The sequence below is a fragment of the Trematomus bernacchii genome, unplaced genomic scaffold, assembly GCF_902827165.1.
Source record: "Trematomus bernacchii unplaced genomic scaffold, fTreBer1.1, whole genome shotgun sequence".
Taxonomy (NCBI): Eukaryota; Metazoa; Chordata; class Actinopteri; order Perciformes; family Nototheniidae; genus Trematomus; species Trematomus bernacchii.
The window spans coordinates 259177-286830 of NW_022987812.1; the positions used below are offsets into that span (position 1 = coordinate 259177).

Consider the following 27654-nt stretch of genomic DNA (forward strand, 5'->3'; position numbering starts at 1 on the left):
ACGCACACAGCTGGGAGACCAGGGGGACACTAAAGAGTGACGCACACAGCTGGGAGACCAGGGGACACTAAAGAGTGACGCACACAGCTGGGAGACCAGGGGACACTAAAGAGTGACGCACACAGCTGGGAGACCAGGGGACACTAAAGAGTGACGCAGACAGCTGGGAGACCAGGGGACACTAAAGAGTGACGCACACAACAGAGACCAGGGGACACTAAAGACTGACGCACACAGCTGGGAGACCAGGGGACACTAAAGAGTGACGCACACAGCTGGGAGACCAGGGGACACTAAAGAGTGACGCACACAGCTGGAGACTAGGGGACACTAAAGAGTGACGCACACAGCTGGGACCTTGGTGACGTTCAGGATGATAAAGCTGAACAACTGTCTCTGTTGTTACAAACTTTCCTAAAATGTTTTATGGTCTTATTTGAACAATGTGGTCACATGACTCCTTCTGATGTTACTGCAGATCTGCTGTAAGCTAGCTAGCTAACGCAGCTAACCTACTCATTTCAGATATACTGACAAACACTTCCAGTTAAGAAACCTTTGTGTTTTATTATAAAGTTGGTGCCTGTGGGGGTCCATAGCGCTTTTCTTTTTTGCCCGAAGGCCACCATGAGGTCAATCTGGAAATATCTTCTGATGCAGAAGATATATATTTGTGTGTTTCAGTTTTCACTTCTTGGTTTCCTCCTGCAGCAGCGATGGGAAACTCGGACAGTCTCGTCGTCTCTCCGGCTGTATCCTCCGCCTCGCTACGTTTCTCCTCCAGGAGGGAGGAGCTGCCATCGGCCCGAAGCTGGTGGAGGAGTCAGGGAGTCAGTGGGAGGAAGGGGAGGACGAACACCCCCCAAAACACTTTCCCCCCCAACAACACCTTCACCCCCAAAAACACCTTCACCCCCAGAAACACCTTCACCCCCAACAAGACCTTCACCCCCAACAAGACCTTCACCCCCAAAAACACCTTCACCCCCAACAACACCTTCACCCCCAAAAACACCTTCACCCCCAACAACACCTTCACCCCCAAAATCACCTTCACCCCCCCACCATGCACCTCCTGGAGCTACCAGCCCGAAGCAGCCTCTCCTGAAAGGTACCTGCAGACTAAATAATACAATATTATTATTCTCTCTGTGAAAAGATTCTGACATTTTAACTTTTAATTCTAAAAGGTACTGATATTACGCTGTAAAAAGCACGAATACTACACTGTAAAAGATATTAATATCACACTGTAAAATTATTACTAGTACCACACTGTAAAAAGTAGTAATACTACACTGTGAAAAATATTGATAACACACTGTAAAAGGTATTAATACCCAACTGTAAAAAGTAGTGATACTACACTGTAAAAAGTACTAATACTACACTGTAAAAAATAACAATACCACACTGTAATTCAGGTTAAGAGACACAAGGAGGTAAAATGTATGATAATAAAAGTAAAATACAATAAAATAAATACTGATTTCTCTCCGACAGATAAGACACGACTATTTTTTTTAATTATTTATTCAACAATTTCAACAATTAGACAGTTTACACATCCAAAAAACAAACAAAATTAGTAGAAGTGGGACTCCTTCGTAATCTACAAGTATTTTTGTTGTCTGAACTTGTGTTTTGGGGGCCTAGACATCCACTGGACTTCTTTAAATTGCAATAATATGATTACTTCATTTTTCAATCCAATATTTTGGTTTGCCAGTTCCTTATAAGGACATGACTCCATTATTACACATCCCAGTCAAGAAATGTTGGTGATCTAAGAATCTAATTAGCAAATGTAAATGATTGTGGGAACTAAGTTTTTGTTTTGGTAAGTTCTTGTGTTTTTCTTATTTTCCTACGATACTGTTATGATTGGCTGTGAAGAAGAAAATATGAAGGACAGACCATCTATTTCTATTTATTTATTGTTTTGAGAAAGGGGCAGGTGACATCAGATTATTGGTTTCTCCCTGCTCCTTTTCGGGTACGGTGCGTTTACAGAGAGATGTTTTGTGAATAATTGTTATACATTAAGTTGTGCATACCATGAAAAATGAAACTAAATTATATGAAATTATAATTCCAATTACATTTTATAAATAAAGCTTTATTCTGTGTTCCCCCCGTCAGGCGGCGCGCTGGGCTCTTCTCTGGGGGGAGTAACGGGGCTGGAGGGGGGGGTGACTCCCCCAAAGTGCTGCTCACTAAAGACGGCAGTAACGGCAGCTCGCTCAGCTCCGACGGGTCCTGGTTTGATTCCTCATGGGGGGGGGAGCTGACGGACAACCCCCCCTCCACCACCTTCTCCTCGGGGGACAGCGGCCTCGGAGACTCTCTGATCCTGATCCCTGTCCTGAAGACTCTGAAACTTCCATGGCCCCCGGTAGACCCCCAAATATCTCATTTATTGTATTTATTTATTTTTAAAATGTGTTTTTTTATTATAATAATACATGCTCTGAGTACTTCTACTTTTACTAAAGTACCTGCTCTGAGTACTTCTACTTTTACTAAAGTACCTGCTCTGAGTACTTCTACTTTTGCTAAAGTACCTGCTCTGAGTACTTCTACTTTTACTAAAGTACCTGCTCTGAGTACTTCTACTTTTACTAAAGTACCTGCTCTGAGTACTTCTCTGTGTTTGCAGACTGACCCCCCCTCCTTCCCCACCTCGATGGATGCCTCTTCTTCTTCCTCCTCCTCTTCGTCAGCGCTGGTGTTGCAGTGTAACTCTTCCCCCCCCGCTGCCGCCCCTGGGAACAGCCGCAAAGACTTCCTGAAGAGCGTCCGCCGCCTCAGCGACTGGACAGGAAGTCTGACCCGGAAGAAGAGGAGGGTCCAGGTGAGAGACCACCTTCTGATGAGTCTGTTTACTGCCTTCCACTGCAGTTTGTATCACATTAAAGGTGTCCTGTCATACAAAACACACTTCCTGATGTCTTCTCTACATCACTACGTGTCCCCGGTGTGTCCCCGGTGTGTCCCCGGTGTGTCCCCGGTGTGTCCCCGGTGTGTCCCCCGTGTGTCCCGGTGTGTCCCCGGTGTGTCCCCGGTGTGTCCCCGGTGTGTCCCCGGTGTGTCCCCCGTGTGTCCCCGGTGTGTCCCCGGTGTGTCCCCGGTGTGTCAGGAGACTCTCAAAGTGTCAGGAAACAAACCCCTCTCTCTTTTCCTCCGTACCCACATCTCTAAAAACGGGGGAGCAACGGAGCTGATCCAGATTTGCTGCGTCATGACCACATTACTAAAATGTGGGCGGGCTTTACACCCACGGGCCAATCAGAAACGTTGCTGTCAGAAACAATGAGACGTGTTCTGGAAGTAATATGGTCTGTGTTTACATTAGCATGCTAACACTCAGAGCTAACCTGTACTGGAGAGAGTGTGTGTGAAGAAGCAGGAAATCAAAAGGAAGTCACCTTGTGGTAAACCTGAGAGAGAGAAAGAGTTTGAGCTCCATACTGTTTCAGAGAGGATCCTTCATGTGGTTTGGAACATAATATGGAGTTTAGTCACGGCAGCATTTAGCTGAGTTTCTGCTGGGAGAGTTCTCCTGATGAGATCTACTCTCTCTCTGAAGCTACTGACCCAGAGTCAGCTCTTTAGTAACAGCTGGAGGAGAGGGGGGGGGGGGGGGGCTACAAGGATCAGTTTGGGGTTAGGAGCAGGACACTTCAGAGACATGTCTTTAGTAACAGCTGGAAGAGAGGGGGGGGGGGGCTACAAGGATCTGTTTGGGGTTTGGAGCAGGACACTTCAGAGACATGTCCTTAGTAACAGCTGGAAGAGAGGGGGGGGGGGGGGCTACAAGGATCTGTTTGGGGTTTGGAGCAGGACACTTCAGAGACATGTCCTTAGTAACAGCTGGAAGAGAGGGGGGGGGGCTACAAGGATCTGTTTGGGGTTTGGAGCAGGACACTTCAGAGACATGTCCTTAGTAACAGCTGGAAGAGAGGGGGGGGGGGCTACAAGGATCTGTTTGGGGTTTGGAGCAGGACACTTCAGAGACATGTCCTTAGTAACAGCTGGAAGAGAGGGGGGGGGGGGCTACAAGGATCTGTTTGGGGTTTGGAGCAGGACACTTCAGAGACATGTCCTTAGTAACAGCTGGAAGAGAGGGGGGGGGGCTACAAGGATCAGTTTGGGGTCTGGAGCAGGACACTTCAGAGACATGTCCTTAGTAACAGCTGGAAGAGAGGGGGGGGGCTACAAGGATCAGTTTGGGGTCTGGAGCAGGACACTTCAGAGACATGTCCTGATATCTGAGAGCTGTAATTATGACTAAAAAAAGCACAATAGGAACCCTTTAAAATGAAGTCTGTCTCCTTCAGGAGCCGTACGGCAGCAGTGAAGGTCTGACCGGGCCGGACTCTGGGCTGTGGATCTGCAACCCTCTGCACGCTCTGAACCAGAACCAGGAGCAGAACCAGGTCCCAGTGTTCCCCTGGAGGAGTCTGAACCAGAACCAGGAGCAGAACCAGGTCCCAGTGTTCCCCTGGAGGAGTCTGAACCAGAACCAGAGCAGCGAGGAGGTCCAGCGGCAGAACGTCTACCAGAACTTCATGCATGAGCTGAAGACGGGCTTTAAACAGCGAGGGAGGAAGAGGAGGAGGAGGTTCTGCTGGAGGAGGAGGTTCTGTTGGAGGAAGAGGTTCTGTTAAAGGAGGAGGTTCTGTTGGAGGGGGAGGTTCTGTTAGAGGAGGAGGTTCTGTTGGAGGAGGAGGAGGTTCTGTTGGAGGAGGAGGAGGTTCTTTTTGTGCGCCGGGCCGGCTGGCTCTCCTTCAAACCTCTCCTCTCCGTGAACAGAGACAGGAAGCTGGAGCTGGTGTCGCGCCGCCGCTGGAGACGATACTGGGTCACTCTGAAGGGTACACACACACACACACACACACACACACACATACACACGCACACGACACACACACACACACACACACACGCACACACGCCACACACACGCACACGCAAAGCAACACACACACCACACAACACAACACACACACACACACATACACACGCACACGCACACACACACACACACACGCACACACGCACCCACACGCCACACGCACACGCACACACACACACACACACACACACACACACACTGTGAAACAAATCCTTAAATATATTACATTGTAAAACTGTGTTTCCCCTCAGGCTGCACGCTGCTTTTTTATGACACGTACGGTAAAAGCGTGAGTTCGGACGCAGAAACGTCCCCGTGTTTCTCCGTGCGGACGGAGGGCAGCCTGGTGCAGAACGTCCCGGAACATCCGAAGAGAGAAAACGTTTTCTGCCTGAGCAACGGGCACGCCGACGTCTACCTGCTGCAGGTGAGAGCAGAAAACACTTCTTATTTTATATGATTTACTTCTGTTATTGTATATGTTTGAGGGTCCCTGAACGCACCATCAGTCCCTGACATCACATGCACAAAAGGATCAACCATCTGAAGTAAATATCCAAGAACGTAATACATGACAAGTAAATATCTTACACTTGAAGTCTTTAAATATGAGGAGATATTTTTATATATTTTATACAATATTTGTTTTTAAAGTTTTTTTTCTTATCTAATTTTTATTTACTTGTGTATTTTATTTTATTTCCAAAATAAATTATAAATACATTTTCTAATGTACTTACTTTATTTCCCTGCAGGCCACCAGCCAGCCGGACCTGGAGACCTGGGTGACGGCGCTGCACTCGGCGAGCGCGGCGTTGCATTCGCGGCGGGGGGGCGGGGCTATGCTGCGGAGGGGCGGAGTTACGCTGCGGGGGGGTGGGGCTACACTGCAGCTGCTGCGCCTGCAGAGCCAGGAGCTGCTGGAGAACATTGAGACGGACGGCAGGATGAAGAAAATGGCCGAACTGCAGCTGTCCGTCATCAGGGAGGCGAACAGCAGGAGGGCGGTGCAGAACCAGGTAAGGGGGGGGGGAGAGCCAGGTGAGGGAGGGGGGGGGGAGAGCCAGGTGAGGGGGGGGGAGAGCCAGGTGAGGGAGGGGGGGGGGGGTTACTGATAGAGATTTCCCCAGTTCAATGCTGACAGTTAAACTATTATTTTCTATGAAACAAGTTTCTGAAAAAACTTTTTACAGTGTGATATTAGTATCTTTTACAATGTAGTATTATTACCTTTACAGAGTGGTATTAGTACCTTTTACAGCGTGATATCAGTATATTTTACAGCGTGGTATTAGTACCTTTTACAGTGTGGTATTAGTACCTTTTACAGCGTGATATCAGTATATTTTACAGCGTGGTATTAGTACATTTTACAGCGTGGTATTAGTATATTTTACAGTGTAGTATTATTACCTTTTACAGTGTAGTACTTTTACAGTGTAGTATTGGTACCTTTTACAGCGTGATATCAGTATATTTTACAGCGTGGTATTAGTACCTTTTACAGTGTAGTATTAGTAAGGTGTAGTATTCGTACCTTTTACATTGTAGTACTTTTACAGTGTAGTATTGGTACCTTTTACAGTGTAGTATTATTACCTTTTACAGTGTGGTATTAGTACAGTGTAGTATTTGTATCTTTTACAGTGTAGTACTTTTACAGTGTATTAGTATTATCTTTTACAGTGTGGTATTAGTACCTTTTACAGTGTAGTATTTGTACCTTTTACAGTGTAGTACTTTTACAGTGTAGTATTATTACCTATTACAGTGTGGTATTAGTAGCTTTTAAAGCGTGATATCAGTATATTTTACAGCGTGGTATTAGTACCTTTTTCAATGTAGTACCTTTTACAGTGTAGTATCAGTACAGTGTAGTATTTGTACCTTTTACAGCTTGATATCAGTATCTTTTACAGCGTGATATTAGTACCTTTTACAGCGTAATATCAGTATCTTTTACAGCGTGGTATTAGTACCTTTTACAGTGTGGTATTAGTTCCTTTTACAGCGTGATATCAGTATTTTTTACAGCGTGGTATTAGTATATTTTACAGTGTAGTATTATTACCTTTTACAGTGTGGTATTAGTACCTTTTACAGCGTGATATCAGCGTTGGTTATTAGTATATTTTACAGTGTTGTGTAGTATTACCTTTTACAGTGTGGTATTCGTACCTTTTACAGCGTGATATCAGTATATTTTACAGCGTGGTATTAGTACCCTTTTACAGTGTAGTACTTTTACAGTGTAGTATTGGTACCTTTACCGTGTGGTATTAGTACATTTCTACAGTGTAGTATTTGTATCTTTTACAGTGTATTAGTATTATCTTTTGCAGTGTGGTATTAGTACCTTTTACAGTGTCGTATTGTACCTTTTACAGTGTAGTCTCAGTTTACAGTGTAGTATTTGTACCTTTTACAGTGTGGTATTAGTAGCTTTTAAAGCGTGATATCAGTATATTTTACAGCGTGGTATTAGTACCTTTTACAGTGTTAGTTACCTTTTACAGTGTAGTATCAGTACAGTGTAGTATTTGTACCCTTTTTACAGTGTAGTACTTTACAGTGTCTAGTAATCGTACCTTTTACAGTGTAGTACTTTTACAGTGTAGTATTATTACCTTTTACAGCGTGATATCAGTATATTTTACAGCGTGGTATTAGTACATTTTTACAGTGTGGTATTAGTACCTTTTACAGTGTAGTATTAGTAAGGTGTAGTATTAGTACCTTTTACAGTGTAGTACTTTTACAGTGTAGTATTGGTACCTTTTATAGTGTGGTATTAGTACCTTCTACAGTGTAGTATTAGTACCTTCTACAGTGTAGTATTTAGTACAGTGTAGTATTCTTACCTTTACAGTGTAGTACTTTTACAGTGTATTAGTATTATCTTTACAGTGTAGTACTTTTACAGTGTAGTATATTACCTATTACAGTGTGGTATTAGTACCTTTTACAGTGTAGTATTTGTACCTTTTACAGTGTAGTACTTTTTACAGTGTAGTATTATTACCTATTACAGTGTGTATTAGTAACTTTTAAAGCGTGATATCAGTATATTTTTACAGCATGGTATTAGTACCTTTTACAATGTAGTACCTTTTACAGTGTAGTATCAGTACAGTGTAGTATTTGTACCTTTTACGGTTTTGTAGTACCTTTTACAGTGTAGTATCAGTACAGTGTAGTATTGTACCCTTTTACAGGTAGTACTTTTACAGTGTAGTAATCGTACCTTTACAGTTGTAGTGCTTTTACAGTGTAGTATTCGTACCTTTTACAGTGTAGTACTTTTACAGTGTAGTATTTGTACCTTTTACAGTGTAGCACCTTTACAGTGTAGTATTATTACCTTTTACAGCGTGATATCAGCATTCTTTTACAGCGTTTGGTATTAGTACCTTTTACAGTGTAGTATCAGTACAGTGTAGTATTATTACCTTTTACAGTGTGGTATTAGTACCTTTTACAGTGTAGTATTTGTATCTTTTACAGTGTAGTACTTTTACAGTGTATTAGTATTATCTTTTACAGTGTAGTATTTGTACCTTTTACAGTGTAGTACTTTTACAGTGTAGTATTATTACCTATTACAGTGTGGTATTAGTAACTTTTAAAGCGTGATATCAGTATATTTTACAGCGTGGTATTAGTACCTTTTACAATGTAGTACCTTTTACAGTGTAGTATCAGTACAGTGTAGTATTTGTACCTTTTACAGTGTAGTACCTTTTACAGTGTAGTATCAGTACAGTGTAGTATCAGTACAGTGTAGTATTTGTACCTTTTACAGTGTAGTACTTTTACAGTGTAGTAATCGTACCTTTTACAGTGTAGTACTTTTACAGTGTAGTATTCGTACCTTTTACAGTGTAGTACTTTTACAGTGTAGTATTTGTACCTTTTACAGCGTGATATCAGCATCTTTTACAGCGTGGTATTAGTACCTTTTACAGCGTGATATCAGTATATTTTACAGCGTGGTATTAGTACCTTTTACAGTGTAGTACTTTACAGTGTATTAGTATTATCTTTTACAGTGTGGTATTAGTACCTTTTACAGTGTGTAGTACTTTTACAGTGTAGTATTATTACCTATTACAGTTGGGTATTAGTAACTTTTAAAGCGTGATATCAGTATATTTTACAGCGTGGTATTAGTACCTTTTACAATGTAGTACCTTTTACAGTGTTAGTATCAGTACAGTGTAGTATTTGTACTTTTACAGTGTAGTACCTTTTTACAGTGTAGTATCAGTACAGTGTAGTATTTGTACCTTTACAGTGTAGTACTTTTACAGTGTAGTATTTGTACCTTTTACAGCGTGATATCAGTATATTTTACAGCGTGGGTATAGTACCTTTTACAGTGTAGTACCTTTTACAGTGTAGTATTATTACCTTTTACAGTGTGGTATTAGTACCTTTTACAGTGTAGTATTAGTACAGTGTAGTATTTGTATCTTTTACAGTGTAGTACTTTTACAGTTGTATAGTATTATCTTTTACAGTGTGGTTTTTGTACCTTTTACAGTGTAGTATTTGTACGTTTTACAGTGTAGTACCTTTACCGTGTAGTATTATTACCTATTACAGTGTGGTATTAGTAACTTTTTAAAGCGTGATATCAGTATATTTCTACAGTGTGGTATTAGTACCTTTTACAATGTAGTACCTTTTACAGTGTTAGTATCAGTACAGTGTAGTATTTGTACCTTTTACAGTTGTAGTACCTTTTACAGTGTAGTATCAGTACAGTGTAGTATTTGTACCTTTTTCAGTGTAGTACTTTTACAGTGTAGTAATCGTACCTTTTACAGTGTAGTGATTTTACAGTGTAGTATTCGTACCTTTTACAGTGTAGTACTTTTACAGTGTAGTATTTGTACCTTTTACAGTGTAGTACTTTTACAGTGTAGTATTATTACCTTTTACAGCGTGATATCAGCATCTTTTACAGCGTGGTATTAGTACCTTTTACAGTGTAGTATTAGTACAGTGTAGTAGTAGTACAGTGTAGTATTCCTACAGTGTAGTATTAGTACAGTGTAGTATTAGTACAGTGTAGTATCAGTACAGTGTAGTATTTGTACCTTTTACAGTGTAGTGTCAGTACAGTGTAGTATTTGTACCTTTTACAGTGTAGTGTCAGTACTTTGAGTGGTAATCTAAAGCGTGCCGCTGTGTTCAGATCCAGCAGTGGGATCAGAACCTGGAGCAGCTGAACCTGGATCTGTTCCGGTTTCGCTGTTATCAGTCCAGCCTGCAGGGGGACGAACCCCCAAACCCCAAAAACCTCCTCGCCGTGGCAACGCGGCCCTCCAAGTGCATGCTGGGACGCCTGGGGGTTTTCTCTGTCAACTCCTTCCACGCTCTGGTGAGACCCTTTAAAAGTGTCATAAAACTACGGTTAGTTTCATGACACCTTTCACGCTGCTACGGACGGGCTGGCACTCATGCACATTTTCACAGATTTTGAAGTAACTGTTATTTTGTATATACTGATTGTTGTGTTGAAGTATCTTATTGCACCAGCAGCAGTTTGAAATGCACTCCCTTACAAGTTGTTTTCTGTGGGGTTTCCTCAGGTGTGCAGCAGGGGCCAGCTGCCGGACACTACGAAGGGAAGCACCAGCACCAGCACCCAGGGTAAAAACAAAAAACAGAGCCCAGTCTGCTCTGATTGGTCAGCTGGTCGGCCCTGTTTAGAATCAGAATCAGGTTCATCACCAGGAAGGGTGACACGTACGAGGCATAATAATTGTTGTTGTGATTGGGGGTCCAACCACTTAGAGATGTCCTTGCCCACTTAGCCTATCAGGTACAATGTGTTGGAAGCTGCTAGCCAATAGGAGCCACGTGTTATTTAGTGATGGATTTCTCCAAGATTATTCCTCCAGTTAAATGCCACCCCCCCCCCTCCCCCCCAACATGAAGACCCCCCCCATATCCCTGTTTTTGTGAAAATAGAATGTGTGTGTGGTGGTGTGTGTGTGGTGTTGTGTGTGGTGTGTGTGGTGTGAGTGTCGTTGTGTGTGCTGTGTGTGTGTGTGTGTGTGTGTGTGTGTGTGTGTGTGTGTGTGTGTGTGTGTGTGTGTGTGTGTGTGTGTGGGTGTGTGTGTGTGTCAGAGGGAGACAGCACGTCCTGCTGGACGTCCTGCAGCTCAAACGGTGCGTTCACTGACTCACTGATATCCCTATAAACACTTTCTCATGTTACGTTGTGATGTCATACTGTACATCTCGTCTGGTTTTACCTGCTTCATTTTCAATTAAATAACCTGAACGCTGCTCTGCTGCTTCAGGAGTGTGAGCGGTCTCTCAGGAAAGTCTCTCTCTGAACTCTGCAGAGGACTGGTGAGAATCCACACCACACACACACCACCACACCACACCACACACACACACACACACACACAATACACACACCACACACACACACACACACACACACACATACACACACACACACACACACACACTTTTTAAAATCTTTATAAAAAGCCCAGCAGATTTTCACTCCCTGATCTCTGTCCTCCACAGTTCTGCTTCCTGTTTTGTGACGACGAGCTGCAGAGAGAGGTGAGAGACACACACACACACACACACACACACTCTTCCTCCTCCTCCTCTTCCTCCCCTACCCTCCACACCTGCAGAATATTTTCCCACAATGCACCCTGAGGCTCAGACACCTTCCTGTGTCACATGACCTCTGCTAATCTGATAATTACTTGTGTGTGTGTGTGTGTGTGTGTGTGTGTGTGTGTGTGTGTGTGTGTGTGTGTGTGTGAGAATCTGAGCTGGAGGGGGGTTAATGGCGTCTGTTCGGGTTAGCGGGTTAGCGTAGTCCTCGGAGGGTCCATAAACCCCCTCGACCAATGGGAGCTCTTTGCTGGGTTCTGCCGGAGGAGGAGGACGAGGAGGTGCTGCAGGAGGAAGAGGAGGGTGGAGGAGGAAGAGGAGGAAGATGTGGGGGGGGTGTTCTGAGCTGCTGTCTGCCGTCAGAGAGACTCCTGGTAACTGCTAATCAGAAGTGATTCTATTATTACAGCAGCTTGAGGACTACACAATGAGTCAATACAACTAATAGCAGATCAATAAACCTTATCTTTTACTTTCGTCCCCTCCCCCCCCCCACCCCCCCGGCCCCCCCCCCCCCCCCGTAAAGAATTACCACCATTAAGTATTGCTCTTCCTTACAGAGAGGAAATCTTGCTGCGGTTCCGTGATGCGTTCAATGACCCCTTTAGAGATGTATTGTTGAATATGTTGCTGTGTGGGGGGGGTGGTGGGTGTATGTGGGGGGGGGGGGTGGGGTGTATGTGGGGGGGGGGGTGGGTGTATGTGGGGGGGGGGGGGTGGATTTATGGTCCTGTCAGCAGTTATTAGAGTGTGGCAGCAGGATGATGAACGAGCGTCCTCCCCCAGGGTCGAACTGGAACCATCAGAAACATTATTCTAGTTATATTTCTTCTATTTCTTAAGTTTCTATATTTCTTCTATTTGCTCTGTTTCTATGTGTTCTCCTGCTTCCTGTATGTCATGATGTAAACGTTAAAGTGCCCTCGTTTCTTTCTGTTCTCAGAACGTAGAGCGGGTCCACGCTCTCTACCAAACCTTCCCAGAATGCCGAGCGGCGGAGCCTGACGTCCCCAGGAACCCTTACCTGAGCCCCCCCCACCTGAGCCCCGCACACCTGAGCCCCCCCCACCTGAGCCCCCCCCAGCGGCTGAGGAAGGTCATCCAGGAGCTGGTGGACACCGAGAAGTCCTACGTCAAGGTGAGCACCTGAACTACACACTGATTACACATACAGATAGAGAGCTTTGAGACTACAGAGTAACTCTACTGGAGAAATGCAGTATTATTAGTGAGTTGCAATTGAGTTGTTGCTGTTTGTGAATGTGTGGGTGTCTAAGTGTGTATTCTGTAGTAATAAATATGTTATTATGTCTCATGAAGGACCTGGAGTGTCTGTTCGACCTTTACCTGACCCCGCTGCAGACGGAGAGCTTCCTCAGTAAAGAAGAGGTAAACAAACAATAACTTTTGTTATTAATCAACAGTGTGTTGTGAGAGTGAAGAGGCGTTCAGGTGCAGTCGTTCTTCTGATAACAGTGTGTTGTTAGAGTGAAGAGGCGTTCAGGTGCAGTGGTTCTTCTGATAACAGTGTGTTGTTAGAGTGAAGAGGCGTTCAGGTGCAGTGGTTCTTCTGATAACAGTGTGTTGTGAGAGTGAAGAGGCGTTCAGGTGCAGTGGTTCTTCTGATAACAGTGTGTTGTTAGAGTGAAGAGGCGTTCAGGTGCAGTGGTTCTTCTGATAACAGTGTGTGTTAGAGTGAAGAGGCGTTCAGGTGCAGTGGTTCTTCTGATAACAGTGTGTTGTTAGAGTGAAGAGGCGTTCAGGTGCAGTGGTTCTTCTGATAACAGTGTGTTGTTAGAGTGAGGAGGCGTTCAGGTGCAGTGGTTCTTCTGATAACAGTGTGTTTTAGAATGAAGGGGCGTTCAGGTGCAGTGGTTCTTCTGATGTTAAACAGTGTGTTGTGAGAGTGAAGAGGCGTTCAGGTGCAGTGGTTCTTCTGATAACAGTGTGTGTTAGAGTGAAGAGGCGTTCAGGTGCAGTGGTTCTTCTGATAACAGTGTGTGTTAGAGTGAAGAGGCGTTCAGGTGCAGTGGTTCTTCTGATAACAGTGTGTTGATAGAGTGAAGAGGTGTTCAGGTGCAGTTGTTCTTCTGATAACAGTGTGTGTTAGAGTGAAGAGGCGTTCAGGTGCAGTGGTTCTTCTGATAACAGTGTGTGTTAGAGTGAAGAGGCGTTCAGGTGCAGTGGTTCTTCTGAAAACAGTGTGTTGTTAGATTGAAGAGGCGTTCAGGTGCAGTGGTTCTTCTGATAACAGTGTGTGTGTGTGTGTTAGAGTGAAGAGGCGTTCAGGTGCAGTGGTTCTTCTGATAACAGTGTGTGTTAGATTGAAGAGGCGTTCAGGTGCAGTGGTTCTTCTGATAACAGTGTGTGTTAGAGTGAAGGGGCGTTCAGGTGCAGTGGTTCTTCTGATAACAGTGTGTTGTGAGAGTGAAGAGGCGTTCAGGTGCAGTGGTTCTTCTGATAACAGTCTGTTGTTAGAGTGAAGAGGCGTTCAGGTGCAGTGGTTCTTCTGATAACAGTGTGTTGTTAGAGTGAAGAGGCGTTCAGGTGCAGTGGTTCTTCTGATAACAGTGTGTTGTTAGAGTGAGGAGGCGTTCAGGTGCAGTGGTTCTTCTGATAACAGTGTGTTGATAGAGTGAGGAGGCGTTCAGGTGCAGTGGTTCTTCTGATAACAGTGTGTTTTAGAATGAAGGGGCGTTCAGGTGCAGTGGTTCTTCTGATAACAGTGTGTTTTAGAGTGAAGAGGCGTTCAGGTGCAGTGGTTCTTCTGATAACAGTGTGTGTTAGAGTGAAGAGGCGTTCAGGTGCAGTGGTTCTTCTGATAACAGTGTGTGTGTGTTAGAGTGAAGAGGCATTCAGGTGCAGTCGTTCTTCTGTGTGTTAGAGTGAAGAGGCATTCAGGTGCAGTCGTTCTTCTGAGAACAGTGTGTGTTAGAATGAAGGGGCGTTCAGGTGCAGTGGTTCTTCTGATGTTAAACAGTGTGTGTTAGAGTGAAGAGGCGTTCAGGTGCAGTGGTTCTTCTGATAACAGTGTGTGTTAGAGTGAAGAGGCGTTCAGGTGCAGTGGTTCTTCTGAGAACAGTGTGTGTTAGAATGAAGGGGCGTTCAGGTGCAGTGGTTCTTCTGATGTTAAACAGTGTGTGTTAGAGTGAAGAGGCATTCAGGTGCAGTGGTTCTTCTGGCCCTCAGATGGAGGCTCTGTTCGGGTGCCTTCCTGAGATGCTGGACTTCCAGAGAGTCTTCCTGCAGACGCTGGAGGAGAAAATCTCTTCCTGTCCCAACCTGGAGGCACCGGAGCAGCTGCAGGTACACTCAGAATACACTTACCTTAAATAACACTTACCTTAAACTAATCTCTGTTACCTTAACTTAAATTCACTTAACCTCAAATGGTCTTAACCTCAAATTAACTTAACCTCAAATTGTCTTAACCTCACATTAACTTACCTTAAATTAACTTACCTTAAATTAACTTCAATTAAACTTACCTTAAATTAACTCAACCTAACTTACCTTAACTTAACTTACCTTAACTTAACTTACCTTTAATTAAACTTACCTTAAACATGCTCTCCGTTACCTTACCTTAAATTAACTTAACCTCAAATTAAACCTACCTTAAATTAACTTATCTTAAATTCAACTTACATTAAATTAACTTACCTTAAATTAAACTTACCTTAAATTAACTCAACTCAACTTATCTTACCTTAAATGAAACTTCCCTTAAATTAACTTAACTTACCTTAAATTAACTTAACTTAACTTAAATTAAACTTACCCTAAATTAAACTTACCTTAAATTAAACTTACCTTACGTTGAACTTACCTTAAATTAACTCAACTTAACTTACCTTAACTTAACTTACCTTAAATTAAACTTACCTTAAATTAACTCAACTTAACTTACCGTAACTTAACTTACCTTAAATTGACCTTAAATTAACTTTACTCACCTTAAATGAAACGTACCTTAAATACACTTACCTTAAATAACACTTACCTTAAACTAATCTCTGTTACCTTAACTTAAATTCACTTAACCTCAAATTGTCTTAACCTCAAATTAACTTACCTTAAATTAACTTACCTTAAATTAACTTCAATTAAACTTACCTTAAATTAACTCAACCTAACTTACCTTAACTTAACTTACCTTAACTTAACTTACCTTTAATTAAACTTACCTTAAACATGCTCTCCGTTACCTTACCTTAAATTAACTTAACCTCAAATTAAACCTACCTTAAATTAACTTATCTTAAATTCAACTTACATTAAATTAACTTACCTTAAATTAAACTTACCTTAAATTAACTCAACTCAACTTAACTTACCTTAAATTAAACTTCCCTTAAATGAACTTAACTTACCTTAAATTAACTTAACTTAAATTAAACTTACCCTAAATTAAACTTACCTTAAATTAAACTTACCTTACGTTAAACTTACCTTAAATTAACTCAACTTAACTTACCGTAACTTAACTTACCTTAAATTGACCTTAAATTAACTTTACTCACCTTAAATTAAATGTACCTTAAATTAATTTACCTTAAATTAAACTTACCTTAAATTAACTTAACTTACCTTAAATTAAACTTACCTTAAAATAACTTACCTTAATTTACCTTAAATTAAACTTACCTAAAATAACTTAGCTTAAATTAACTTAACTTACCTTAAATTAAATTATCTTAAATTAAACTTACCTTAAATGAACTCAACTTAACTTACCTTACCTTACCCTAAATTACCTTACCTTAACTCAACTTACATTAAACTTATCTTAAAGGGGACCTATCATGCAAAATGCACTTGTGTACGTCTTTTCTACATGAATATGTGTCCCCGGTGTTCCAGGGAACTCACCAAGTGTCAGAAAACACAACCCTCTCTATTTTCCTCCATACCCAAATCTCTAAAAAAGGGGCTGCAACGGATCTGATCAAAACTGATCCAGATTTGAACACTGTCCTGACGTCAGGACAGGTGGCGCTACGGCTATTGGGCCAACTCCACCAATCAGGAGGAGACAGCCACGGCCATTGCCGTTCTAAAGCGCTGGAGACGCTGTAGTACATATGCCAGGCCTGTAGGATGGTGCTGTTCTCACTGAATCAGCCCTTGCTAAAAACAGAGCTAAAAAATGTCAAATTGAGCAAAATGAGGCATGGCTAAAATGCATGATCTGTTTGGTATTTTGAAAAAAAAAAAGTATAAATATGCCTTATATAGGTATGGTCCTACACTATATTATTCAGATATAGCATGATAGGTCCACTTTAAATTAACTGAACTTACCCTAAATTAAACTTGCCATACATTAACTTACCTTAAATTAACTTACCTTAAATTAAACGTACCTTAAATTAAACTTACCTTAAAATAACTTACATTAAATTAACTTACCTTAAACACGCTCTCTGTTAACTTAATTCAAATTACCTTAAATTAAATTAACTTAACCTAAAGTAACTTACCTTAAATTAAACTTACCTTACATTAAACTTATCTTAAAATAACTTACCTTAAATTAACTTACCTTAAATTAAACTTACCTTAAATTAACTTACCTTAACTTAAACTTACCTTACATTAAAATTACCTAAATATAACTTACCTTAAATTAAACTTACCTTAAAATAACTTACATTAAATGAACTTACCTTAAACACGCTCTCTGTTAACTTAATTCAAATTACCTTAACTTAAATTCAACTTAACTTAAAGTAACTTACTCTGAGCTCTTTTGTGGCTTTCACACCAGCGCTTTTCCCTTTCTAGCTCCTAGCGAGAGCTTTTCTGGTTCAGCTCCGGTTTCCCTTTTCAGCTCCCGCTCTGTTCACACCGCCCAGCTGCCGCTGCTGCGTCATGACGTCACAGTTTACATCACTGATTTTCTCCCCAACGGAGCTCACAACAACAACAACAACAACAACAACAACGGGGGACTGCGTCGGGTCGATGATCGTGTTGCTTTTAATCATACGAAGCCAGATTAAATTAAATAACGACTTCTCCAACCTTATACTTTTCTCCAGAGTGCCGTGGTTCATTGTTTATTAATGTGTTTCATTTAGCGACCGCTGCAGTGCTGCTGCTCTTCAACGGGAGTGTATTCTCCCGTTAGCTCCGGGTTAGCTCACACGGCTCTAAAGTATTCACTGTCTGACTGTCACACAAGCAGCTGATACATATCCCCAGTTCCCCTTAAGTGAATGTGTGTCAGTCTGAATTGACGCTGTTTGGCATCACAACGCTGTTATGAAAGTTTCTCTGGTATAACATGGGTGATGACGGCGTATTTTTCATTATGATTCTACTTGTGATAGTCGGACATGACAACCTGTGCAGCCCATGTATTGATTCCATCCGATAGCTGCTATAATAACAAACGTCTGCCTGCTCTCCACAATGATCAATAACAGTGAACGGATGGTCAAAGTAAGGTACAAATAAACAGAATCACACGAAGCCTGGTTAGTGTTGCCTGACTTTATAAAGTGTGGTTTTTTATAAGTGTGTGGTTGCCTTCTAGTCACTTTGCTCAGCGCTACTGCTTGTAGGCAGGCATGACGAGACTCTTCAGTCGACCCATGTTCAGGGGAGGTGGGTTTAGTTTCCTGCACGCCTCGACGTAAGAGAGACGTAAGCGACGCCGCCTCTTAGCTCCGAAGCTCTTGCTTCTAGACCGACAATTTTTTGGAGCTGGAAGTGAACCGGATTCCGGAGCTAAGAGGCGCTGCGGTGTGAACAGGAAAAAACGGTACTTTTCAGGCTCTAGCTCTGAGCCGGCGCTGAAAACGCGTTGGTGTGAAAGGGGCATCTGTTAACTTGAGATGAATGCATCGATGAACTCTAACTCTCCTCTCTCTCTCAGAAACTGCTCTCGTCGCTCGGCGGGTCGTTCCTGCTCTACGCCGATCGCTTTAAGCACTACAGCGGCTTCTGTGCCAATCACCTGAAGGTGCAGAAGGTCCTGGAGAGAGGTGCGTTCAAAGACTCACTATCTAGTTTAATTTATACTTTATCTTTCAAGCTTTAATATTCTAGAAATAGTTTATTATTCCCTTTTATTTTAGTTATTTTTTATTATTTAGGTTTTGCTTTATTCAGAAAAACTTATATTAATATTTTGTTATTGCTTCTTATTTTAGTTATACTTTATTATTTAATTATCTATAAACAGAAGTTTACTCGTTTTTTAAAATAAACTTTATTGTTCTCTCAGCAAAGACAGACGCAGACTTTAAGCACTTCCTGGAGACGAGGAATCCGACCAATCAGCACTCAGCGTCTCTGGAGTCGTTCCTGATTAAACCTGTGCAGCGAATCCTGAAATATCCTCTGTTACTGAGAGAGCTGGTGACCCTGACCCCCCCACACACACCTGAACACACACACCTCACAGGTAAACACACACACACCAGAGGCCTGTACGACGAAGCCGGTCTAACCTAACCTGGATATGTTTGAGTCACCCGGCTTACCTAATCCAAAACAAACGCGCTCTCGCTAAGCGGTCCTACGACGCTGGTTATCAACTCGTTAACTCAAGCCAGCTTTGCCCTATCTGGTTATGTGCGCGTTCACATAGAAGGGGCGGGGTTAGCAACATTTGACCAATCACAAACATGGACAAGCGTACTGACAGCGCAGCGTCATACTTCCTGAATGAAAAGTGAACTTTAATATTAGTCAAATATGAAGACGTTAAACTTTAAACATCCATGACTTAAACACTTTACCCAGGATCAAAGCCACACAGCTGCACCTGCAAGGTGAATACAGCTGGTAACAGAGAAAGTGTTTGAATGCGTACATTAACAGGTTTATGATATCACTGCCCCGTCTAAGACACGATCTGACTTTCATTACATTTGACTCGAGTGTTTCATCAACTTAATGTGTTGCTTAAAATAATACTTCTGCATCCAGTATGTGACACTGTGAGTGTTGCACGGCCAGATACGGCTCAGCTGACTCAGATAAGGAGATATATGATACATTATGATGTGATGTGATATGAATGATAATGGCACACATCGACGTCTGCACTCACAGTGCCGCGGACTGTACGTAATGTTACTCTGATCCGGTTACTTATGTCGTGGCAGATATTTAAGTAAGCTTTCTTAACGCTAATGTTATAATAGTCAGATTGCTCTGAAGATGGGAGGAGGGGATATTCTATTAATGTTCACGTTCACACAGTCAGGTGATTTTTGCCGGCCGTCTTTCCTGCAACGGCAGTTTTTCTGTATTTCCTCTATCCTGTAATATGAATTGATCGCTTTAAACTCTGCACGCTGAGCTCTGATTGGTCAGCAGGTGGTGCTTTCACTGAGTTGATCTCTTACGGCCCGTCCACACAGCGGCGTGCGTTAAAGCTTCAACGCTTCAGCCCATTCACTTTGAATGGGGTGACGTCACGCTTCGCCGAACTGCATTGTGGGAGCGAAGCGTAGCTTTGCTTGCGTTGCTCGCTGCAAAAGTTGAGCAATGTTCAACTTTTGAAGCTTCGACGGAAGCGTCAGCCAATCGAATCATATGCCAGTACAAGCTCTAGCCAATCAAACCGCTGCTTGTGTGTCCGGGGCGGGAGATTCAGGTGATTGGTTGTTGGTCTAGCTTCAGACATGCCCGCCGGCAATCAACAACGCACGCCGATGTGTCGTTAGGCCGTTAGCCTGCCACCTAACCTGCTACGGACCAGGTTAGCCGTTCAGCATAAGTTACCATGGAGATCTAGCCCGCTAAAAAGAGAACCAGCGTCGTAGGACCGGAAACCCAGAGTTTTCCCTGAAGTTACTTACAGGGAAACACACCTGAACACACACACACCTGAACACACACACACCTGAACACACACACACCTCACAGGTAAACAAACCTGAAACAACACACACACCTGAACACACACACCTCACAGGTAAACACACCTGAACACACACACCTGAACACACACACCTCACAGGTAAACACACCTGAACACACACACCTGAACACACACACCTCACAGGTAAACAAACCTGAAAACAACACACACACCTGAACACACACACCTCACAGGTAAACACACCTGAACACACACACCTCAACACACACACCTCACAGGTAAACACACCTGAACACACACACCTGAACACACATACCTCACAGGTACACACTCACACATCACAGGTACACACACACACACACACACACACACACACACACACACACCTGAACACACACACCTCACAGGTACACACACACACCTCAGAGGTACACACACACACACACACACACACCTGAACACACCTGCTGTCAGGTCTCAGTGTCTCCCCCTGCTGTCCCTCAGAGGCGCTGCGGGCGATGGAGGATGCGGCGTCGCACATCAACGAGATGCAGAAAATCTACGAGGAGTTTGGCTGCGTGTTCGACCAGCTGGCTGCAGAATACACTGACAAACAGGTACACACACACACACACACCTGTCACACACACACCTGTCACACACACACACCTGTTACACACACACACACCTGTCACACACACACACCTTATTAACACACACACACCTGTTACACACACCTGTTACACACACACACCCTGTCACACACACACCTGTCACACACACACACCTGTTACACACACACACCTGTCACACACACACACCTGTCACACACACACCTGTCACACACACACACACCTGTCACACACACACACCTGTTACACACACACACCTGTCACACACACACACCTGTCACACACACACACACCTGTTACACACACACACCTGTAACACACACACCCTGTAACACACACACCCTGTCACACACACACCCTGTCACACACACACACCTGTCACACACACACACCTGTCACACACACCTGTCACACACACCTGTTACACACACACACCTGTCACACACACACCTGTCACACACACACCTGTCACACACACACACCTGTCACACACACACACCTGTCACACACACACACCTGTCACACACACACACCTGTTACACACACACCTGTCACACACACCTGTTACACACACACACCTGTCACACACACACACCTGTCACACACACACACCTGTCACACACACACACCTGTTACACACACACCTGTCACACACACCTGTTACACACACACACCTGTCACACACACACTCCTGTCACACACACCTGTCACACACACACACCCTGTCACACACACACCCCTGTCACACACACACCTGTCACACACACACCTGTCACACACACCTGTTACACACACACACACACCTGTCACACACACACACCTGTCACACACACACACCTGTCACACACACACACCTGTCACACACACACTCCTGTCACACACACACTCCTGTCACACACACCTGTCACACACACACACCTGTCACACAGACACACCTGTCACACACACACACCTGTCACACACACACACCTGTCACACACACACTCCTGTCACACACACCTGTCACACACACACCTGTCACACACACACACACATGTCACACTCACACACTTACCTAAAATTAACTTATTTCACCCATTAGCCGAGCTTACCTCAGCCAATCCCTAAACTTAATTTACCCTTTACCTTAACTTAAATTAACTTAACTTACTGTTACCTTACCTTAATTGACTTTCTTTACATTTCCTGCTACCTTAACTTAAATTAAATCAACTTACCGTTCCCTTAACTAAATCAAATTAAGTTACTATAACTTACCGTTCCCTTAACTAAAATTAACTTAACTTACTGTTCCCTTAACTTATATTAACTTAACTTACTGTTCCCTTAACTTAAATTAACTTACTCTTCCCTTAAAGGTGGGGTAGGTAATTTTGGAGAAACCAGCTCGAGTGCGCTAGAATTTGAAAATACACAGCCGGAACAAATGTGCCACTTCCTCACAGAGCCCCTCCTCCAACACACACGAACGCGCACATGACCAATGAGGGCACCAGATAAGTTTGTGCACAGATGGAAGGCTGACAGGCAGGTAGGCCATCCAGTTATTTTAGCCGGGCCGGCTCAGATGATTGGTCGTGCTTTTTACAGTACTACTGCTTCCACAGATGATATTTATTATGGATATTTTGTCAAAGCACTTCAGATATTCATTGCTATCGGGATGTTAAGAGCATTCCATGGAATATAACAAAAAGTGTATCTCGAGCCGGTTTCTCAAACTTACCTACCCCACCTTTAACTTAAATTAACTTTACTTACTGTTAACTTACTTTAAATCAACTTACTGTTCCGTTAACTTAAATTAACTTAACGTACTGTTCCCTTAACTTATATTAACTTAACTTACTGTTCCCTTAACTTAAATTAACTTTCTCTTCCCTTAACTTAAATTAACTTTACTTACTGTTAACTTACCTTAAATCAACTTACTGTTCCCTTAACTTAAATTAACTTAAATTACTGTTAACTTACCTTAATTGACTTACTTTACATTTCCGTTCCCTTAAGTCAAATTACCTTAACTTACCACCACCTGGCTGTGTGATGTTGGAGGGGTTTATTTTCCCCTTACTTCCTGAATGCAGTACCCATGTCTCCCCAGGTGGTGGCGCTCTCGATGGGCGGCTTCCTGCTGTGTTCCTCCCTGCTTTGGTTGAACCCGCTGCCCAGCCTTCGCCTGAAGAAAGAGCCGGAGCTCACGCTGTTCGGTGCGTGCAACAACTTTATTCTACAAGTGTGTGTGTGTGTGTGTGTGTGTGTGTGTGTGTGTGTGTGTGTGTGTGTGTGTGTGTGTGTGTGTGTGTGTGTGTGTGTGTGTGTGTGTGTGTGTGTGTGTGTGTGTGTGTGTGTGTGTGTGTGTGTGTGTGTGTGTGTGTGTGTGTGTGTGTGTGTGTGTGTGTGTGTGTGTGTGTGTGTGTGTGTGTGTGTGTGTGTGTGTGTGTGTGTGTGTGTGTGCTTTATATTTGTTACTGTAAATTTGTAATTCAACATGTATATTTTGTACTTATTTATTTCTAGTCTTTTAATTTGTATTGTACAATGCCTTGTCTTTTTAACACAAACATTTCCCAAATTGGAATCAATAAAGTAGTTTTTATCTTATCTTTATGGGCTCAGAACAGTCTCATAATACACACATGCACACAGAAGGATCCACACTTGTGTTTTTCAACGCTCACACAAATGTGTTCCGTTTCATATTCATGTAAATAAAATCCAAATACAGAAAAAAGTTTTACATATGTATTTTTGATCCTCACACATTTGTTTTCCGTTTAAATCCCCTGAACCTGAAACACAACCCGCTCTCTGTGCATGGATCGCTGTGCATTCGTGTGTGGGTTTTTTGAGACTCCCCTGACGGTGACCCGATTCGTACTTGTAATTTTTTCTATCTATAGCCAATCAGATGTCTCCTCAATTCTAAGCCAATCACATGAGGGTAGATTTCTTGCGTTCATGACGTAGCGCTTCATGTACGCATTTTGCGCTGTCCGGAGCTGACAGGTCCATGGAGCCTGCAGGCGCTAATCTCAGGACACCTCCACTCTCAGTACATTGCCACTTTCCGAGCAGGAAATGCACGCAAATACAAGCCTTTATATTATTAAGGTACAGTGCCACTTTCCGAACCATTAATGAATGCTTGTGTACATAAAAACGGCAGGCAAAACCGTTTTAAATGTGTGTTTCCTGTATGGCGAATACAGCTGCTTTATTGATGTCTGTATGAAGTTGTTGTGAGTGTGGAGGGAGCAGCTACAGGTTAGCTTAGCCTAATCGATCAGTGCACTACGAAGCCAGTGCTAGACAGTGAACTGTCAACGGGGGGGAGCCCCGCCGGTCATTATCGGCCGTCACTCTTAATAGTTTGATCGGTGCTCTCTATAAAGGCCGATCAGGAGAGCTGGATCTGATCGATATGGACATAAACGCGAGTGAAGTTTTAGCGAGCTGCATGAGAAACTGACGGGCTGTCAGGAGAGAGGGAGGGAGAGAGGAAAAGAGATGATCCTTACTCCCGTGTTATTAGCCATATCCGGTCATAGTCCGGTAATTACCTGCTAACGGAAACTCTGCTACACAATTCTTCTTATTATTATTATTATTATTGAAACATGACCGGTAAGTTTCAAATTTGTCCGGTAAAATTAAATTCTGTCCGCGGAAACCCTGCTCCGGACTGCGCCAAATGCGTATATGAAGTGTCATGAACGCAATAAATCATACCCTCGTGGGGGCGCGCTCATGTGATTGGCTTAGAACGAAGGAGACATCTGATTGGCTATAGATAGAAAAAATTACAAGTACGAATCGGGTGACCGTCAGGGGAGTCTCAAAAAACCCACACACGAATGCACAGCGATCCATGCACAGAGAGCGGGTTGTGTTTGCAGGTTCAGGGGATTTAAACGGAAAACAAATATGTGAGGATCAAAAATACATATGTAAAACTTTTTTCTGTATTTGGATTTTATTTACATGAATATGAAACGGAACACATTTGTGTGAGCATTGAAAAACACAAGTGTGGATCCTGAAATACAAGTGTGAATCCTTCTGTGTGCATTATGAGACTGTTCTGAGCCCATATATCTTATCTTCCTCAGTGTTTAAACGTGCGGTCGTCCTGGTGTATCGGGAGAACATCAAGCTGAAGAAGAGGATGGTGGGTCAGATCATTTCCTCGTCGCTGAGACTTTAATGAAACTGGGATGTATTGCGTAATAACTAATTAAAGGAATACAGTAATTGGACGTGTGCAGTTTGATGGAAATGCCTGCTTTTGTTGAGTTCACCTTATATGTATATCTTTGTTGATTGTTGACAGACCGCCTCTCGATCAGCTGATCTGGACCCCTTCAGGTTCCGCTGGTTAATCCCAGTCTCACAGGCTCAGGTCCGACCGGCCAACTTCACAGGTCAGTGCCCAGAGTCAAAGAGCAATTATAAAAATAAACAAGTTGCATGTAACCACGTATTTGTACCTGTAGTATTTATTTTGTACTTATTGTGTTTTTTATTATTAACTACGTGCGCCTTCTGTTTTATACAATATGTCTACTGTTTTTATTAATCTGCAATATACAATTGCTGTTGTAATACCGTAAATATTTAAAGAAAGGAATTCTGATTCTGATTAATAATTTTGCTGCAGAAATGTGTGTATTTGGGTTTTCAGCTACAGCTAGCTTAGCTTAGCATACAGACCGAAAGCAGTGGTACATAGTTAGCTCATCTAAGCATTAGTGTAAGCTGGAGGAAACAGCTAGCTTAGCTTAGCAAATAGACTGGAAACAAGGGGGAGCACTTCGCTTAGCACAAAGACTGGAAACAATGGGAAATGCTTAGCTTAGCATAAAGACTCGAAGCAGGTTAAAAAAGCTAGCGTAGCTAAGCATAAAGAGTCTAAGCAAGAGGAAACAGCTAGCGTAGCTAAGCAAATAGACTGGAAACAAGGGGAAACGCTTAGCTTAGCATAAAGACTTGAAGCAGGTGTAAGCATGCAGCTAGCTTAGCATAATGTGTGTGTGCTTGTGTTTCAGGCTCGGGCAGCGAGTGTGTGTTGGAGCTGGTTCACTGCAGGTCGGAGGTCGAGGGTCGGCCGGAGACCGTGTTCCAGCTCTGCAGCAGGTAACACTGTTTATGATTATATTTAGTTGATTTATTATTTATATCTTTCACAGAGAATTTCTTCAGTGTAAACAGTAAGTGAGAGTTTTTTGAGACGTTATAATAAAACTTTATTTAGACATCACCTTTCACACAGTGTTAGCGATGCTAATGTAAACACAGACCATATTACTTCCAGAACACGTCTCATTGTTTCTGACAGCAACGTTTCTGATTGGCCCGTGGGTGTAAAGCCCGCCCACATTTTAATAATGTCGTCATGACGCAGCAAATCTGGATCAGCTCCGTTGTTCCCCCGTTTTTAGAGATGTGGGTACGGAGGAAAAGAGAGAGGGTTTTATTTTCTGACACTTTGTGAGTCTCCTGACACACCGGGGACACACCGGGGACACATGGTGATGTAGAGAAGACATCACTTAGTGAGTCTCCTGACACACCGGGGACACATGGTGATGTAGAGAAGACATCACTTAGTGAGTGTCCTGACACACCGGGGACACATGGTGATGTAGAGAAGACATCACTATGTGAGTCTCCTGACACACCGGGGACACATGGTGATGTAGAGAAGACATCACTTTGTGAGTCTCCTGACACACCGGGGACACATGGTGATGTAGAGAAGACATCACTTTGTGAGTCTCCTGACACACCGGGGACACATGGTGATGTAGAGAAGACATCACTTTGTGAGTCTCCTGACACACCGGGGACACATGGTGATGTAGAGAAGACATCACTTTGAGAGTCTCCTGACACACCGGGGACACATGGTGATGTAGAGAAGACATCAGAAAGTGCATTTTGCATGATATGAGACCTTTAAATGTTTGGTGGTCCTGTGTTTGTGTTGCAGTGATGTGGAGATGAAGGCCCGTGTGCTCTGCGCTCTGCGGCCCCTCCTGAGAGCCCGGGACCCCTGCGGCTCCCTGAGGAGACCCAGACTGTCTGCACAGAGGAGGAGGCACCGGGGGAGGGGGGGGGAGGAGCCCGCACTCCCCCCCAACAGCAACCAGACCCCCAAGACCCGACTCTCCTCTCTGACAGGGGGTCTGGAGGCTCAGCTACAGAATCTGCACTTCACTGAGGGAGGGGCGGAGCCAAGAGGGGCGGAGAGGCGGAGCTACAACCTGAGGGGGGAGGGGGGGGAGTTGGGGGGGCTCCTGGAGAGAGACTACAGCGTTCACAGCATGACTTCCATGATCAGCGAGGACTGTTTCTACGACGGGGGGCAAGGGGGGAGGAAACAGGCCCCAGGAACAGGAAATACATTCCAGACGCACAAAACACCTTAAGCACTTAAGGCTTTATTTCACCTTAGTTGAGGGACCGATCATCATGTAATCTTTAAACTGGAATCACCTGATGTCACAATCAGCTACAGTCGGCTACAGTCAGCTACAGTCAGTTACAGTCGACTAAAGTCAGTTACAGTCGACTAAAGTCAGTTACTGTCAGTTACAGTCAGCTAC

At 43.4% G+C, this 27654-nt stretch overlaps 1 protein-coding gene across 1 annotated transcript; it reads left to right on the forward strand.

Moving 5' to 3' along the window:
• The first annotated feature begins 1029 nt into the window (after positions 1-1029).
• On the forward strand, positions 1030-27654 carry LOC117498770 (T-lymphoma invasion and metastasis-inducing protein 2-like). The gene is given in 23 exon segments (XM_034150928.1): positions 1030-1111; positions 2143-2395; positions 2660-2854; positions 4341-4593; positions 4596-4877; positions 5170-5345; positions 5674-5937; positions 10119-10304; positions 10516-10575; positions 11057-11098; positions 11471-11509; positions 11773-11946; positions 12516-12710; positions 12893-12961; positions 14762-14878; positions 18456-18564; positions 18807-18986; positions 20919-21031; positions 23151-23256; positions 25159-25217; positions 25380-25470; positions 26095-26182; positions 27039-27654. Coding segments are annotated over 21 exon segments (3210 nt in total). The 5' UTR covers positions 1030-1111; positions 2143-2395; positions 2660-2686; the 3' UTR covers positions 27478-27654.